The sequence below is a fragment of the Nicrophorus vespilloides genome, unplaced genomic scaffold (genome assembly GCF_001412225.1).
Source record: "Nicrophorus vespilloides isolate i.1.1-1 unplaced genomic scaffold, Nicve_v1.0, whole genome shotgun sequence".
In the NCBI taxonomy this organism is placed as follows: domain Eukaryota; kingdom Metazoa; phylum Arthropoda; class Insecta; order Coleoptera; family Silphidae; genus Nicrophorus; species Nicrophorus vespilloides.
The window spans coordinates 17170-34593 of NW_017097083.1; the positions used below are offsets into that span (position 1 = coordinate 17170).

At 30.0% G+C, this 17424-nt stretch overlaps 1 protein-coding gene across 2 annotated transcripts in view; it reads right to left on the bottom strand.

The window, feature by feature from the left end:
• LOC108558854 (insulin-like growth factor-binding protein complex acid labile subunit) overlaps window positions 1-17424 on the bottom strand; it is a 102369-nt gene that overhangs the window by 12241 nt on the left and 72704 nt on the right. Inside the window, exon 1 of one of the 2 annotated variants that reach the window (XM_017915887.1) lies at window positions 3094-3395. The exons of the other annotated variant lie outside the window; for it this stretch is intronic. Coding sequence (XP_017771376.1) covers window positions 3094-3132 — 39 coding nt within the window. The 5' untranslated portion in view covers window positions 3133-3395. Of the gene's footprint in view, window positions 1-3093; window positions 3396-17424 lie in introns of those variants that run through there. 2 annotated transcript variants of the gene reach the window in all.

The following is a 17424-nucleotide window of genomic DNA, read 5'->3' on the forward strand; positions in this document are numbered from 1 at the left end:
TTGTTCGTCTCGCGAAACGGAATGTTTTATTTATGCTGTTTGTGATTATTTTTTATTGTTTCTTTTACGTAACGACGTTCGTTGCTGCAGGTGATGTGTTCATTAATTTTGGTGGATCGGGGTCAGAGGCCCCCCGTAGATCTCTATCTCTACGCTTTCCTAACAGAGGAAGTCCTCGTTCCCAGACATAATGAATGAATTAATAGATTCAGTTTGGTGATTACACACATACAAAAATACACGTAAAAATATGAGGAAGGAGCGATGAAATCAACGGATTTTTATGTTTGTATTTTGACAGGTACGTCGATGCTTCTGTCCTTCAACGCATCATCCTGTTCGAAAACTCAAGTGAAAGTTTAACACGATTATTATCAAAAGTTATATTATTTAATTATGCACAAACTGAATAACAACATTTTCTAAATGCGAATATGTGAAAAGGAAGCATTCAAGTGTCGCAGTATAAGTATTTTCCCAGATAGAATTGCGCAATTAGATGACTCGTTACATAGTTGTGACCTTGCATCGAAGAATCATTAGCTCAATATATAGAGAGAAAAAAAACACACAAAACTTGCGGCTACGCTTCACATGCGAAGGAAGTACTTATCGTTTCAATGAATAAATATGAATATTTGTTTGCGTCAGTTTCGGCGAGGTTTTACCAAAAAAAAATTCGTTACTGAAAACTTATTATATTATTGTTTTCTGTTTGGGAATAGAATACGTAATCGGGTAGAGTAAATAAATCGAATAAGTATCAATAATGCATAAAAAAAGTACACCAGAAATGGGTTATGTGTGCGTTGCACTTAAACAATTACGAGGCTCGAAATATCTCGTGGAGAGAGATAAATTGGAACACGAAAAATAGGCGACAAACACGAACTGTGTCCATTTAAAAATACCGGGTGACTCAGTTAAATGTTTGTTATCAGCGATTCTTTGGCCTTGAAGATCGTAAACTATGCTAAACATAGACGGGATTATTATAACACGTAATGTGTGGTTTTTTCTATGACTGTCTCATGTTTATTTAAGTACTAAAGTATACATTTTAGTTACGTAAAAATAGTTATTTTTTTTATAATAATTCAAGATTTAGATTATCTTTGAAATGATTAGAACAAGTATATATTTTAATTAGATTTTCAACTTTTAAACTTAAGATTTAATGGACGCTTCAAACAGGACCAACTTTCTAACAACGTTCACTACTATTTTATAATATACATTTTTTTTTTCTCTCTCTCTCTGGTTTTAAATTCTCGAATCCTATCCGGTTCCAATATTTTAATTCCAATTACACCGATTCCCATGGTGGAAATCAAAGAGAGCCTAATTAGAGATTCGGATGGTCCACCTCAAAGTCGACGATTAACCGGAGGATTCCGATCACGACGATAATCGTCCTCTATCTGGCCGTGTGATGTAATTATCCTGAACGATTTTTACAGCACACATAAATCGCTCCACGGACAAATCGCATCCGAAGGTTACAATTCATTCCGTTCATTGTTTGTCCATAGTCTTTCCCACGTTATTATTTTTCTAATCAATTAGTTACTAATTACATAATGCTTTTGATACTAGCATTAACAAATTTATTTTGAGACAAAATAAATAAAATATGCAGACTTCGAATTTTGAAGAAGACGAATGAATGATTTGTGTTACGAAGAAACTGCAACGCTAGCAAAAGTGAAGAAAAAAATATCATATTCCAACTGTTATGCGTCTCGTGAATGGTTGTTGTTGGTATGGATGGCATCTCAGAAAATTTTATCCAGATGTGTCAGAACATTTCAATCTACGATTTTTGTTTTTACTTCTATATTTAACGTGTACACAACATATGATTACAAACTGAAACGTTTTCTGAGAATTTCTCGTATTTACTAAAAGTGTGAATTATAATAAAAAAAAATTATTTAAGTAAATTAGTTTTAAGAATACTACAAAGCTTCTTGGATTAATTGGAATTCTCGGTACTCGAAACACGTCTATTTCCAGGACTTAACATATAAAAATAGAGTACCTCACAGCATCATATAAGAACAACGTTTATATAGATTTTGGAGTTTGAGTAAACGTAGACTTAATTCCGAGTTTTCCGTCTGGTGTAAATATCATAACTTTATTTCTTGATCAAAGTCGAAAAGTTAATAAAAAAACGTTTGCTTTGTGTACTTGAAAAGGATGTTTCAATTGCAGAAAGGATTATGTAACAGCAGAAGAACTCACTAACGTAAATAGTAAATGTTTGTCTAACAAGTAAAATCTGTGGGTGAAATCAAGATGGTTGAAATCTTTGGTGGACATAAGGAATGTTATAACAAGCTCGATTTTAGGAATATAACAAGCTCAATCTTAAGAAAATATCAAGTTCAGTTTTAAGAATATATCAAGCTCAATCTTAGAAATGTATCAAGAGAGTTTTAACAAGCATAAGAAATGAACTTATGTTGAAGACAAAGTAATTTGTCTAGCTTGAATTTCATTTGAACAAAGCTACTTTGTCTTATTAGTGGAGTGAGTTGACAGGTTAAGGAATAGTCTAATTTGTTGAAAATTTCAATTATGCATTTACGTTCGGAATTGGGTGCAATTGCAGTTATTAATTGGCTTTGTTTATGTTGCGAATGTAATTAGTTGCAATAACGTTGGATTTTAGTTAAATTGAATAAAAACAATAGGGCTGGTGCAGCGCGGAAACTAGTTATTCCTCTTTTTACTTGTAATTAGTTTCAGACCGTTGTTTTTGTTTCAGGAATTGAAGGTAAAATGTGATTAACGAAATGATTGTAATTAGGGGATGTTTTTTTGTTGTTGTTGTTGGGAAGTATTGCTTCCTGGTTATAGATCATCGGTTAAGTCTTTGCGGTTTCTGAAACTATCCCGTTTCGAATATTAATGTGCACTTATAGAAACACGTATGCGGCGCGATGGGAATCCGCGTTATATCGCGACGTTTATGAAAATAAACGAGCTCGCGAGTCAAGCAAAACAATCGGAAAGATCCGCATTTAAAGTCCAATTAGTCGAGATGGATGTTGCTGGACTACTTCCAATTCGGGCTTCGATACTTACAATCTTCTCGTGGGTGATGTTTGATCTGCGTAAATCCATGGTATTTAGCACGATTAAGTACACAGGTTTATATATATATTTTTTTGTTGTAAGGCACTTGGATGCACAGCTTTAATCCAAAAACAAAATGTGGAAGAACGAAAGAATAAAAATCGTAACTCGTATAAATGTGCGGTGATTCTTTCGGTCGGTAGTAGTGTCACTCGCGTTTTAGAGCATCGCCGCGTAAACTCATCGCCTTTGCTAACGATGTACATTCACGACAAACTCTCAACACGAACTGAAGCTTGAGCCGCCGTTGAACTCTGGACTCTCACTCTGTCCCCACTCCGGAGGCTCCCAGTGTTCGGTAAGGGAGAGAGAGGGGTCTCTTCCGCGATGGTGGGGAGGGGGTTGGGGTTTCAACCCTCGTTAAGTGGCGACGCCACACCGAAATACGAGCGGGAGACTAACTGAACCGAGGGGATTCCTCCTTTGCGACGATCTCGGATACCGCTTTTCGGGACTCTCTCTCTCTCTTTCCTACAGTTGGAAAAGGGCTCACAAGGGACGTACGTACTTCTACAAATATTACACCCTCTTCTCATCACGAGGGCGATTTTTGCATCATCAATATTATTGCCGTTATTTCTTCGCCTATTTGTCTGAACCGTTTGCTCAGCTCGTTCACAATTCATAAGGAGAGCAATGAACTAAGTAGGATCTAATAACTTTACTTATAAATAAATACATGATACATAAATGAGGGTCATTCTTCATCATAATACTGTCTATTCTATCTTCACATTGCCTGAACTTCTCAATTCATAAGAAATACCAAATATTTCAATTAATAAGTTTTTTTTTCCAATTTCTATTAGTTTAAACTTTTGTTAATTTTGTGTTATTAATATTATTTTTGTTTAAAAGTAAATTAGAAACAAATTTGATTTTCTTATAAATGAAAGTTTTATATTTTTTACATTGACTTTATTTTTCTTCAAAATTTGTCTCAAATGTTTTTTCTAAATTAATTATGAAAAAGCATCGAAATAAGAGTAATTAATTAAGAGGGAAATTAAATACACAAACTTCTAATTTAAAATGTATATTATTTAATATTAATTTTAAAATTATCTTTCTTTATGTGCAAAAATGAACTGAATTTATGTAATATTATGTTGGTTTGTACAATTTCAAGTTGTCTTTTATGAATTGTAAATAGGAAATGTTGTAGAATATCAAGTATAAATGAACTAAGTAGGATCTAATAACTTTACTTATAAATAAATACATGATACATAAATGAGGGTCATTCTTCATCATAATAGTGTCTATTCTATCTTCCATTGTCTGAACTTCATAAGAAGACAATAATTTTTGTTTCCTATTTCTATTAGTTTAAATTTTTGTTAATTTTATGTTATTAATATCATTTCTGTTTAAAAGAGACAAGAAAATTTAGTAAATTATAAACAAATTTGATTTTCTTATAAATGAAAATTTTAAATTATTTACATTGACTTTATTTTTCTTCAAAATTTGTCTCAAATGTTTTTTCTAAATTAATTATGAAAAAGCATTGAAATAAGAGTAATTAATTAAGAGAAAAATTAAATACACACACTTTTAATTTAAAATTTATATTTTTTAAGTGCAAAAATGAACTGAATTTATGTAATTTTATGTTGGTTTGTACAATTTCAAGTTGTCTTTTATGAATTGTAAATAGGAAATTTAGTAGAATATCAAGTATAAATGTATTTATGTAAAATATAGAAAGTATTAAATTTTGGTTTTACAAAAGAAAAGCGTGATTTGTTTATATAATATTTAAAAAAATGTTAATTATTTGTTCTGTTTGTATTATTATATATGAATGTTATAAATTAATTTAATTTCAAACGCTGAAGCTTAGACAAGTGCAGCACTAGAGGTAAACTCAGAGACAATATTGAACTTGAATTTCCTGTTATTGCAACACAAATACTTCAGTGAAGAGATTAATGCGGTAGATGCAATAATATGCTGCCATCATCAATATTACTGCAATCACTCCAAACGCAATTTATCCATACATATATTTCGCTTCGTACAAGTGCGTTGTTTTACAGGTTTTCTCTTTCAATTCACGTGAAAATATGACGGGATGTTACAAAGTAGGGTCAAAAGGTGAGAATCCTCTGAGAATCTTTGTTTAACTTGGATTCCTGCATAATCCGAGGGCTTCTTAGAACAACGTCGATTTACACATAGAGAGAGAAACACAGGAAAGACTCGTTTTCGTAATGGTACTATGTGTTTAGTTGATGGCAGTCACTTTGTTGCTACATTTTCTTTACAAGTATACAAGAATCTGAAGACGGAGTATTATTATTCTTGGTTTAATATTATTAGTTTGCTGGAATAATGTTGTATAAAGCTGTACTGCAAGTATATCTTTTGGATTGCTTTAGCCTCGTTGGTGAACTTGTGACTCGTAGGTCATACATTGACCCACGTAATTGCTTGACCCACAAGAATAGCCCATCTACATTTAGGTTAAATATTAATAAAACTAGTATGTTTATTGGTATTTGTTTTAGGATTAAATAAAATATTAGAAAGAAAGAAATTGATTAAATAAACTTATTTTTTTTTAAATACATTGGATAAGTTTACAAATGCACATCCACTTAAATAGAAAGTAATAAAAGCAATAAATGAAATAAATTGACAAATCAACAAAAGAAATCCATCATCATATGAAAGTTTCAAAATAAAAACGGAAAAGAAATCGAGGTGAACAAACTTAAACCCTGACGATCTGCATATCATATTGCATATTTCACGATTACTTTACCACATCAATTTTTGATCCAATATATCGAAAATGACATATTTTCAAATTTCTGAAATCGTAACTGAATAATTTCGCATTCGCGGCGAGAACCCTTCGAGATTTGTTTAGTTTTTTTGAAGTTTCACCCCTAAATTATGCAGAATTTAATTCACTTAGAGCCAGAAAACTTTCTGATTTTACACTCCATGAATATTAACATTCACGTTTTTTTCAGCTACAAAGTTTAATGGCCCAGATAAGTCCATCATTTTGACTCAATAAATGTATATAAAATTAATTATTTTTAGTTATTTATTATTGTATTTAAGAAAGTTAAGCATTTATACTTGGATTGGTGATATGTCTTCTTTACAAATTAAATAATTTATATAATACATTTGGATAATCTTATTTCGGGTTTAGACAAATATAAAGTACAAATTATTAAATTATTTCAACGACCTAAGAAAAATCAGTTTTATTTTTTATTATGTGAAGAACTAAATTAGTTATATATATTAAACTATTATTGTTTTTCATCTTACTTGCCAAATAAATGAAGTATTATTAAATTATCACAGAATTTATTTTTTTTATTGATATACATCTACTATTTACTTTGTAAGTTTCGATTAGATTTAAACTTTGAGTCGATGTTTTAATGGGATCATAAATGCACTCATGCAAAGTCAATAGCATTGAACGTAAGCATGGATCTGAGGAAATCAGGATCTCTGCGCTAATGCAAGCTTTGATAACACATTTAAACGTCATGTCTGTGCCAAATTAAATTATCAGACCTGAGCTTCTGCCGCTCAGAAATTCAATGCATTAAATGAAAACAGAGTTAACTTGTTTGCTTGAGAACGAATCAATGGAAGTTTACGAGAAAATCAAATGAACTTCGATAAACGTATTATTATTGTTGTTGAGAATCCAAATACTAAAGCACAGATAAACACTTAATTCATATATTTTTGTTCATTGTTAATGAATATATTTTACTCTATTTTGTGTCATTAATTTAATTTTACTGCAAAGTGTACTTTCGTATGAACGTTCTATTTTTTGCTGGCAAAGTGTACGTTCGTGTGGACATATGTAATGCTAATGTAAAAATACGAAGAAAAATTAGTTTTTTTTAAACTTTATTTTACCTCTATTGATCAGTTTGGCACCATTTTCTGTAGTTAAATCCTCTCATTATCCGTCCTATTGAGACACTACGGTCAATAGCGAAGAGTCCATTAGTTTCTATAAATGTATCTATTATTAATAATTTAATCCTAGTTATAAAAAAACTAATCAATAAATACTGGAATTTGTAGTATGTATATAAAGTGTACGTTCGTATGAATGTTGAGTATAATCAATACTATTTTATCTGAACTTTTAGAAAAAAAAGTGAAATTTGTAACGTAAGTACGGGAATTTGCTGCATATGTTGCATGGACATGCTGGCAAAGTGTACGTTCGTGCGGACATGTGTAATGCTAATGTAAAAATACGTATTAGTGTCGATAATCCAATGTTAATGAAGTAAAAATAGTTTTTTTTAAACTTTATTTCACCTCTATTGATCAGTTTGGCACCATTTTTTGTAGTTAAATCCTCTCATTATCCGTCCTATTGAGACACTACGGTCAATAGTGAAGAGTTCATTAGTTTCTATAAATGTATCTATTATTAATAATTTAATCCTAGTTATAAAAAAACTAATCAATAAATACTGGAATTTCTAGTATGTGTATAAAGTGTACGTTCGTATGAATGTCGAGTATAATCCATATAATTAAATATGAACTTTTAGAAAAAAAAGTGAAATTTGTAACGTAAGTACGGGAATTTTCTGCATATGTTGCATGGACATGCTGACAAAGTGTACGTTCGTGCGGACATGTGTAATGCTAATGTAAAAATACGTATTAGTGTCGATAATCCAATGTTAATGAAGTAAACATAGTTTTTTTTTAACTTTATTTCACTTCTATTGATCAGTTTGGCACCATTTTTTGTAGTTAAATCCTCTCATTATCCATCCTATTGAGATACTACGGTCAATAGTGAAGAGTCCATTAGTTTCTATAAATGTATCTATTATTAATAATTTAATCCTAGTTATAAAAAACTAATCAATAAATACTGGAAGTTCTAGTATGTGTATAACGTGTACGTTCGTATGAATGTCGAGTATAATCAATACTATTTAATCTGAACTTTTAGAAAAAAAAAGTGAAATTTGTAACGTAAGTACGGGAATTTTCTGCATATGTTGCATGGACATGCTGACAAAGTGTACGTTCGTGCGGACATGTGTAATGCTAATGTAAAAATACGTATTAGTGTCGATAATCCAATGTTAATGAAGTAAAAATAGTTTATTTTTTAACTTTATTTCACCTCTATTGATCAGTTTGGCACCATTTTTTGTAATTAAATCCTCTCATTATCCGTCCTATTGAGATACTACGGTCAATAGTGAAGAGTCCATTAGTTTCTATAAATGTATCTATTATTAATAATTTAATCCTAGTTATAAAAAAACTAATCAATAAATACTGGAATTTGTAGTATGTGTATAAAGTGTACGTTCGTATGAATGTCGAGTATGATCCATATTATTTAATCTGAACGTTTAGAAAAAAAAGTGAAATTTGTAACGTAAGTACGGGAATTTTCTGCATATGTTGCATGGACATGCTAGCAAAATGTACGTTCGTACGGACATTGGAACTAAAAATGTAAATATAGTTTTTTTAACAATTTATTTCATCTACTGTGTTCTGTTTGGCACCATTTGTGTAGGTAAATTCTTTCATGGGACAAAAAGACTATAGTTCCATTAAATATTGAATACGCATTATAAACAAAAATAGTTCGAGTAATGGAATTTATAGCAAGTTTGTTAAGTGTACGTTCGTATGAACATCGAGTGTACCAATTATTTGGAAATTCACTGTCCGGTTTACGTACATTTGCTTGGAGTAAGGCAATGCATGTATGTTAACAGTATTTCAATAATATAATCTCATTGACAATGCATGGATTATGTACAAATGCAGTTTTCAATTTTTTCGTTTTTCTGTGTGTAGATTTATCTAAAGCCATGAAAAGAAATTCATTTCGATGCTGAAAAATGAATAGACGAGTGGGCACCGTCGTGTATTAGCGGGTTTTTGTGCATGATGCAAGGAGGGTAAGTTTTTTTTTATTATTTTCATTTGAGGTATTAATTGGTACGATTTTTTCATTCGCCGCTTCATTTCTGCATGCATCGACATCCCCTCAGACGCCGGATTAGGGATGGAAATCTATTGATACAATCTGAAAACAAGGAAAAGAGGGAAATCCGAACCATCCATTTCAACTTGTTTAGGGGAACGTTTACCCCCTACGACGTGCGATTACGTCATCCGAGGGTGCTCTGAGTATACACTAACACACACATACATACACACACACACAGAGAGAAGCATCGAGACGGAGGAGCACATGTGCTGCTCCCGTTTCGATTTATTCAAAGCTGCAGCAGCGAATATTGCGAAACACAACTTGCAGTTTAATGGACCAATTAATAGCAGCCTCCTCGGAAGATTAAGCTGCGCGATAAGTGCACAGCTAATTGCTAAAAATTGTCTCATCCTCCAGTCTTCGAACTTCCCTGAAGATCCTGACCGGCTCTGAACGGTCCTGCGCGTTTCACGAACGAACCAACAAAGTGGAGAAACGTCGAAAAAGGCATCTGCTGAAATAAAGAAAACAAAAGGCGAACAACGAGAACAGCGAAGAAGAAAAGAAACCGGGAATCTAAAGCGTGTCAATTGTGTTTACAGAAAGCTTTACGTCGGTTGCACAATAAAGGCGCGTTCAGTATCAACGAGCCACCGAGATCTCCAATTATGAGACGCACGTACGACACTCGAAAATTAAAATTATAATCGTTTACTGATTCGGAATGCTAAGAAGGACTCTGCTACATCAAGACAACATCTCTTTATTTTTGTTTTTCAAAGCTTTCTTTACTTTTTTTTTTGTAGTTACTTTGTGCACCAGTTTCCGATTGCGTCCCGGGTTCATTACAAATTTGGTTAGGTTAGGTAATGCTCGGGCTAAGTGAATTGGGTCAAGAGAGTTCGAGATTTACCACGGCGGATTCGGTCAAAGGAGGTTTACGTCACTATTTTGAGAAGACTCGCAACTTCCTCCAAACGCATTAGGCACGTCCGCTTTTTTTTCTTTAATGGTTTCTTATCGATACGTTTGCGGCGAAGATGCATCAAAGCCGACAGCTGCATTGTTAATCAAAATTGTATTAATGTTATTCAAAGAAATATTATACAATAGTTTGTAATTAGTCTCAATTGTTATATGTGTTAATTGACGCTCTTCGTTTGTCGACTGATTTCAAAGAGACTTAAGCGCTAATAGCTGTACTTCTCAAGTAATCTACAGACTGCAATAGTAATACAATAATTTATAGGCAATAGTTGGTCTTTAAAAAGTATTGGAGTTTAACCATAATCATTACATAATTAATACTAAAAAAAAATATTTATTAACAATTTGAATATTAAAACTTTTATAGTTTAAACAATGTATTCCTAGATAATTTTCTGCAATATCTATGAATTTTTAATCAAAACTATTAATTATTAGTAAATTAACAAATTAAGCTAAACACTAAAACTGTTTATAGTTTGAATAATTTAATTTTCTATAATAATATCTACGTATTTTTAACTAAAATCATGTTAGAAAAAAAAATTGTTAGCAGTTTTTAATTGCAAACAAAACATGATTTGAAAACAAAATAATTACGTGAATTGTAATTAATTTGTTGACAATTTTAGATCAATTAATTTTCGCAGAAGTTGTTTTTACGTGATGTACAAAAGTACATTTAAGTTTTAAATATATACATATTTCCGCGGATTCAGAACCAGTTCTCAGTTATTGGAAATCATGTGTAAACAACACATTTAACACTTTATTTTATGAATGTTGAAGGTGCATTAAGATGTTTTCTTTTCCTCTTCGTCTGATTTTTTTTACATTGTACCAATATTACGGTTTTATGCTTTTACGGTCTATCTGAAATACGTGAGAAAAGTTACAGGTTGAGAGACTGGTGTACAGATGCAGTTTCATAACCATTCTTAAATGTATTTTACTTAAACTTAGATGAATCACGTCCGTTTAAATACGATTTTTAAATTCTTGAAATAACAGATGTCTTAAACTTTCAGAAAAATAGTTTAGAAATTAAACTTATTTTTTTTAAGTATTGACAATTTAAAGAAATTAAATTAATTTATATTAATATGGAAAAATTGATATTTTAATTTTGATAAAATATTTGTGTTATTTGAAATTGAAAAGTTTTATTCTCAAAATTTACAAGAAAATATTAAGAAAATTTAAATTATACAATAAAAAATTGAAGTATTCATTGAAGTTTAAAAATTTAAGAGATTTCATAAAAAAAACACTTTTTTTTTTAATTACATGAAATTTAAGTGTTAATTTAAGATAATTATCCCGAAATATTCATGAAAGTGTAATTTTTTAATTGGTTTTCATTTCACACTTTTATGCAAATAATTATTTGCGTTTTTGTATCATTGTTGCATTAAATATTGTTATTTTTTAATTTGTCTTAAATTTTACTATGAATTAACTATTATTATGATAATCAAGACGTTCTCTCTTGACTGTCTTATTTCTTTTTGCGTTTCATGTAATTGCCTGTCAAAACTGTCAAAAGTTCGGGGAATCATCCAATGAACGTGCACTTCCGGTTCATATTGGGCCAATCAAAACATCCGTTGCTGATTAGATTGATCGGATCAACCCCTCTCAACCGATTGTCCTCCAGGACGAAGCAGTCCTTGCTCGTCAATTAATTCCGTGGAGCGTTGCAGGCAATCAATCCACGATTGACGGCTCCTTTTATTTATACACTTCCCAATTGCGAATTCCTTCCGTCTATTGTCGGCTACCTTTACAAAAAAAAACAACCGCTCTCTCACGACTCACCGAATTAATCAACTCCTGGATCTTAATTAGCGGCTAATTAATTTTTGCTACGTCGCTTCTTCTTTCGGACGGCAACAGCGCCTTACATAACGCGCGCGCAAAAGAGAGAGAGAAAGAAAAAAAAGGACGAAAAAAGAATAACAAGTGAATGAGCGGCGAGCAGCGTTTTACATGAATATTCATAATTGTCTGGCCTTCAATTGCATTACGCTTTCAATTAACTCAGACACCGAGAAACAACATTCATTCAAGATGTAAATGGAAACCGAAAGTTCGTTTCAATTTTCACAACTTTTCTTTTCCAATTCTCCGTGAAAATTGTTATTACCTTATTTTTATCAGCTTTTTCAAATCTAAATTAGCTTTATTATTTAAGAAAAACTCACATTTGTTTCAGAAACCGATAAAATTATTAAAATTAAATTGGTATCATTATTTAAGAAAAACTCACATTTTTATCGGAAACCAAAAGTTCGTTTCAATTTTCACAACTTTTCTTTTCCAATTTTCCAAGGAAATTGTTATTGTCATTATTTAAGAAAACTTATTTTTTTTAGGAAAAAACAAAAATATTTATTGTTATAAAATATATAGAAATTTTATACAAATATTTTCTAAATGTTAAACTTTTCTTAATTCAAGTTACAAGATTTGCATTTATAAACATTTCTGGATCTGCAAAGAAACTCAATTATTTTGTTATTAAATTTCTAAGAACAAAGAAAATAATCTGTTAATTATTAAACTTTGATTCTTTGAATGTTTATTTTAAGTTCTTGTTAGATTTAACGAACAAACACAAAGTTTACCTTAAGATTTAAATGTATGCTTACATAATGTATCACATATCAATAAAACTATGTGAAAAATCATATAGTAGAGAAAATATTTGATTTTCCAAAGTCTAGAAAATACATTTTCTTTCTCATTAAAAAAATTATCGTAAATCCGTTTGTTATCATTGATAATAATAAAGATTTTCTTCTTCAGACGTATATTTTATGTAAATAAACACACAGTTTACCTTCGATTATATAAAAAGCTTCGGATTTATATTTAAGTACGTGTGGAAAAAGTAATAAAATCTTAGATTATCCAAAGTTTACATTTATTAATATCAAATTTCGATTATCTTGAAAAATATTTGAATCTTCGTTTATAATAATTTAGCACAATTAACCTATAGATTTTTTTACATGTTTATTATATAACATGAGAAAACCAGACTTTTGAATCATAATTAGTTGAGTTACAACAAAAGTCTTGAAGAGCCGCATGCGGCTTGCGAGTCACAGTTTGAACACTCTTGTTATATAATAAGCAATTAATATTATCTAATTATAAATATTAGTTTAAACTTTCAACTAATAAAGAAAATAATAACATCAAAATAGAATTATAAATTTGAAACGTGGCTAGATTTGTTCAGTTAAAAGTAAATCATTTTGCTGCGATAACAACAAGCAAATGATAAAACAATAAACAGATGAACAACGTACGTACGTTATTGCGCAACGGAGTCGCAAAGAATGGACTTCTTTGATCTACGATTAAATTGCCTGCGGTTTATAAATTATTCCATGTTTCGTTCGTCAGTGCGGAATGAAAAATTACCCGCTTCGCAAGCAGAGACAATCAGCTACTTTCCTGCGCGGGAAAATTGAAAATTGCCAACGTGGCATAAAAATATATGCAATATATACGGTGCAACGCGAGAACTCACCTTTGGGCATCGATTACAATAAGCGAATTTATTAATAGAAAAACCTTGCACAAAATTTAAATGGAGCGGGCAAGGATTTCTTTAGTTAAAACCCGTTTGCGGTTTACATAAATTACACAACTATTATTCATTGTTTTTTAACATATTTGCAACAACAAACATAAAATTAATTATTTCTTACCGTTATATAAAATTAATTTTTACTTATTTTTGTAAATAAGGAAATAAAATATTACTTTTTCTCATGAAAACTAAGATAAATTTATATAAGGAAACAAAAAATGAAATTAAATTATTTTTTCATATATTTGAATAAAATACTATTATTTGTTTGCAATAAAATAAGTAGATATTAAGAGACAATAAAAATATTTATTAAGAAGTTTTATTAAAAGAATATTGCAAAAAATTAATATGTTAATGTTTAAAATAATTTAATAATATTTTATGAACATTTTTATTGGAACAAATCAAAAATGTAAAATGATTTATATATGAAAAATGCATGTATTTTGATAAACTAATGAATTGAACAAATAAAATAAAATTGTATAAGATTTTACTAAAATTTCTTTTTATATAGTAGAACATTCCAGATGGAATTAATCTCAGTAAATAAATAATTGATATTTGTTATCCCTGAAAGAATGGAATCAGGTCTTGAACTTGAACCAAAAATAGCAAAACTCTTATCAAAAGCATTGCGAATTCAAACCGCGACCTCTTTGATCTCTGATTAAATCGTCTGCGGTTTATGTAAATAATTAATTGAGCTCTGAAAAAAAAAGAATGTCTAGAATTTGAAAGGAAGAATGATGAACTGTAAATTATAGAAACGATGGAAGATCAACACGGTTGCATTCCGGTAGATTTTGGGCACATAAATCTTTGTTTCTTCAACAAACGTATTTCCGATACGGATCTATCGAGATTGTAAGAACGGTGAAATTCATGAAGAACGTTCCAGTTAATCAAATCTGGGAATCTTTCCAGTCTATCACCACCAACTTAGGGATGTTTTCCGACTGAAGGGGAGTACGAGTAAGGAATTAGTGTTTCTACCTGTGTTCTAGCGTTATTTATTCAGTTCTTTTTTTTTCTGTCCTCGGGATCTTATTTCTCTCTTCGGGATTGCGGTTGTTTTTCTGTGCGAAAGATAAACATTGGGATTCATTTTTTTGGGCGCGTTGCGGCGTAACGAAATTTATTGTTGTGTAAATAGTGGGAATCCTCGGGGCGTCCACATGCGTACGACGGATGCGGTATTTCGATATCAGGGAGGATTTTTCGTTCTTCCTGGTAGCGATGAAGAAATAGAAGATGAGAAGAAGTGCTCCTTAAATCACCCCCCGAAGGTCGGAACGCGACATACTCTAATGGGCTCCGAACTCGCTTCTTAATTGCTACCCCTGCTTGCATACCACAAATATTTATAAATAAACACTCGACTCGACGAGAAGATAAAAACGCGTCTGCATCGGTGCTATTTCTAATTTAAGAACTGAAAGTCTGAAACATACGCTAAACATCATTAATTGAAGTCTAATTTCCATGCTGATTTATGATTTAACCAACCAACTACGAACGAATTTGGCAATGAAAAATACTCTAATTTTATCCATCAATAAAATTATCATTATTTTTCATTTAAAATCTATTTTTAACAGCAGCAAAAACTTCAATACAATAAATACAAAATATATTCATATATTAATATCGAAATTATTAAAATTAATATTATAACATTGAATAATAAAACTTAAATCAATTAATTAAATATAATTGAAATGTTCATTTTGCTTTTAGTGAATCGTTTAAATAATTTTTTTTTAAACTTTTTGATTTTGTTTTGTAACATTTCTCGGCGCCTACCGTAATAAAAGGTTATCTTTTTTTATTATATTTAGATTTATGTCCAGTAAAAACTTAAAAGCTTTCGAATTTACAACGTTCTTTATATATTTTATTCTCTCTCTTCATTCCTCTTTCCGTTGCTTCACTTCATTTTAATGGTAATCTCGGTGTTGGTAGTTGACTTAAGCCGTATAAATAGTGTTATAATAATAAAATTACCAGTAGACTTTTAACATCATCATATTAATAGTCTTAACAGTAGTGATAGTAATAGTACATTAATAACGTTTAGATAATGATCGTTAAAAATGTTATTATCATTAATAAATTCGAGTAAATTGAATAGTAATTAGGTTTACTAATGAATAATAGAAATATTACAAAAACTATTCATTATTAGTAAGATTTTTTTATTTATTAAAAGTAAACTTAAAGAAAACAATAATTTAGTCATAAGAATTTACATTAATTTACACATTGTAAAAAATCAATCGCCTTTGAATTTTGTGTATTTTTTAAATTTTAAATTTTTTTGGTTTAGTCCGGTGATTCTTAAAGCGTGGGTCCCAGGGGGGTCGCAAAAAAAATAATAACAGATCAATCCTGGTTGTTTTTCTACATATACTCATTCTTCGGGGGTCGCAGAAACTATTTATGTCCAAAAGGGGGCCGCAGACCAAAAAGTTTGAGAATCAGTGGTTTAGTTTTGAAAATATAAAACATTAATTTTTTTTTCTACAGAATCATGGAATAAAAAATATATTACATAAACTAAATATTTTCATACAAGAAAATGCTTATTTTTTTAAATTTCATGATTATTTAACTTTATAGGTAATAAAGATTTTTAATTATACAAAATAAATTAAATTAAAGAAATGAATAAATTTACTGTGGTCAATATTATTTTATGTATGCAATAAAATTGTAGTTAAAATGTGTGTGAATTTTCACTTATATTTATTATATTTTTTTCTTGTTACATAATTTATAAATTTTAACAAAAATTTAAGTTTCTAATAAAAAACCACCAAACATTAATAATTAGTATATTTTTCGTACAAAATTACTAATGAAATTTTATTATGTTGGCAATGTATTTTTTATGAATAATACAAAATAAAATAAAGCTTATAACATCAAAAAATAACGTCGTTATGGAAATTCCCCCGACTTACGAACTCCCGAACTTACGAACAAAATTCTAAAAGCTTTAACTGTCCAAACAAAAATTGATAATTTCTTTAATAAAATATATTATTTTTGGAAGATTTACTATCTGTTTTGTTACATTTGTTTCTTTTGTCGTTTTTTATTAAGTACTTGTGATGTTTACATTGAAAAGTATTTTTAAGTATGTATTTAGTTTAATTCAATCTATTTTTTTCAAACATATATAAAAGTAAAAATCATGATAAAAGAAATATATCTTGAAATTTTTAAAATTCCCCCGACTTACGAACAAATTCGACTTACGAACAATCCTTTGGAACGGAACTAGTTCGTAAGTTTGAGGATTTATTATGAAAAAAGAAGCATAGAAATTCTACAATAACATTTTTAAATGATGTTTTAACTGCTTCCTATTTGCAAATAATATTTTTATTAAAAAAGTAAACAAAATAACAATTTTCATTATCAAAAAAAGCTTGATAATTATGCACCAACCCAATATTAAATTTCCTGTAAATTGTTCAAATTTACAACGGGAAAAGGAATTGCGTAATATTGAGTTGTAAAATATATTTTTATATATGTATAAAAATCTATATAGGAGTTCTCGTCGATTTCGTAACCTTAAAAGTGTATATAATATTAATTTATTTGGACGTGAATGTGTATTCTGTGATGATTACGATTGGAGCCGTCCGTTTTCCATATGGGAAACAGATAATGAAACGTGAATTTTATATGACTC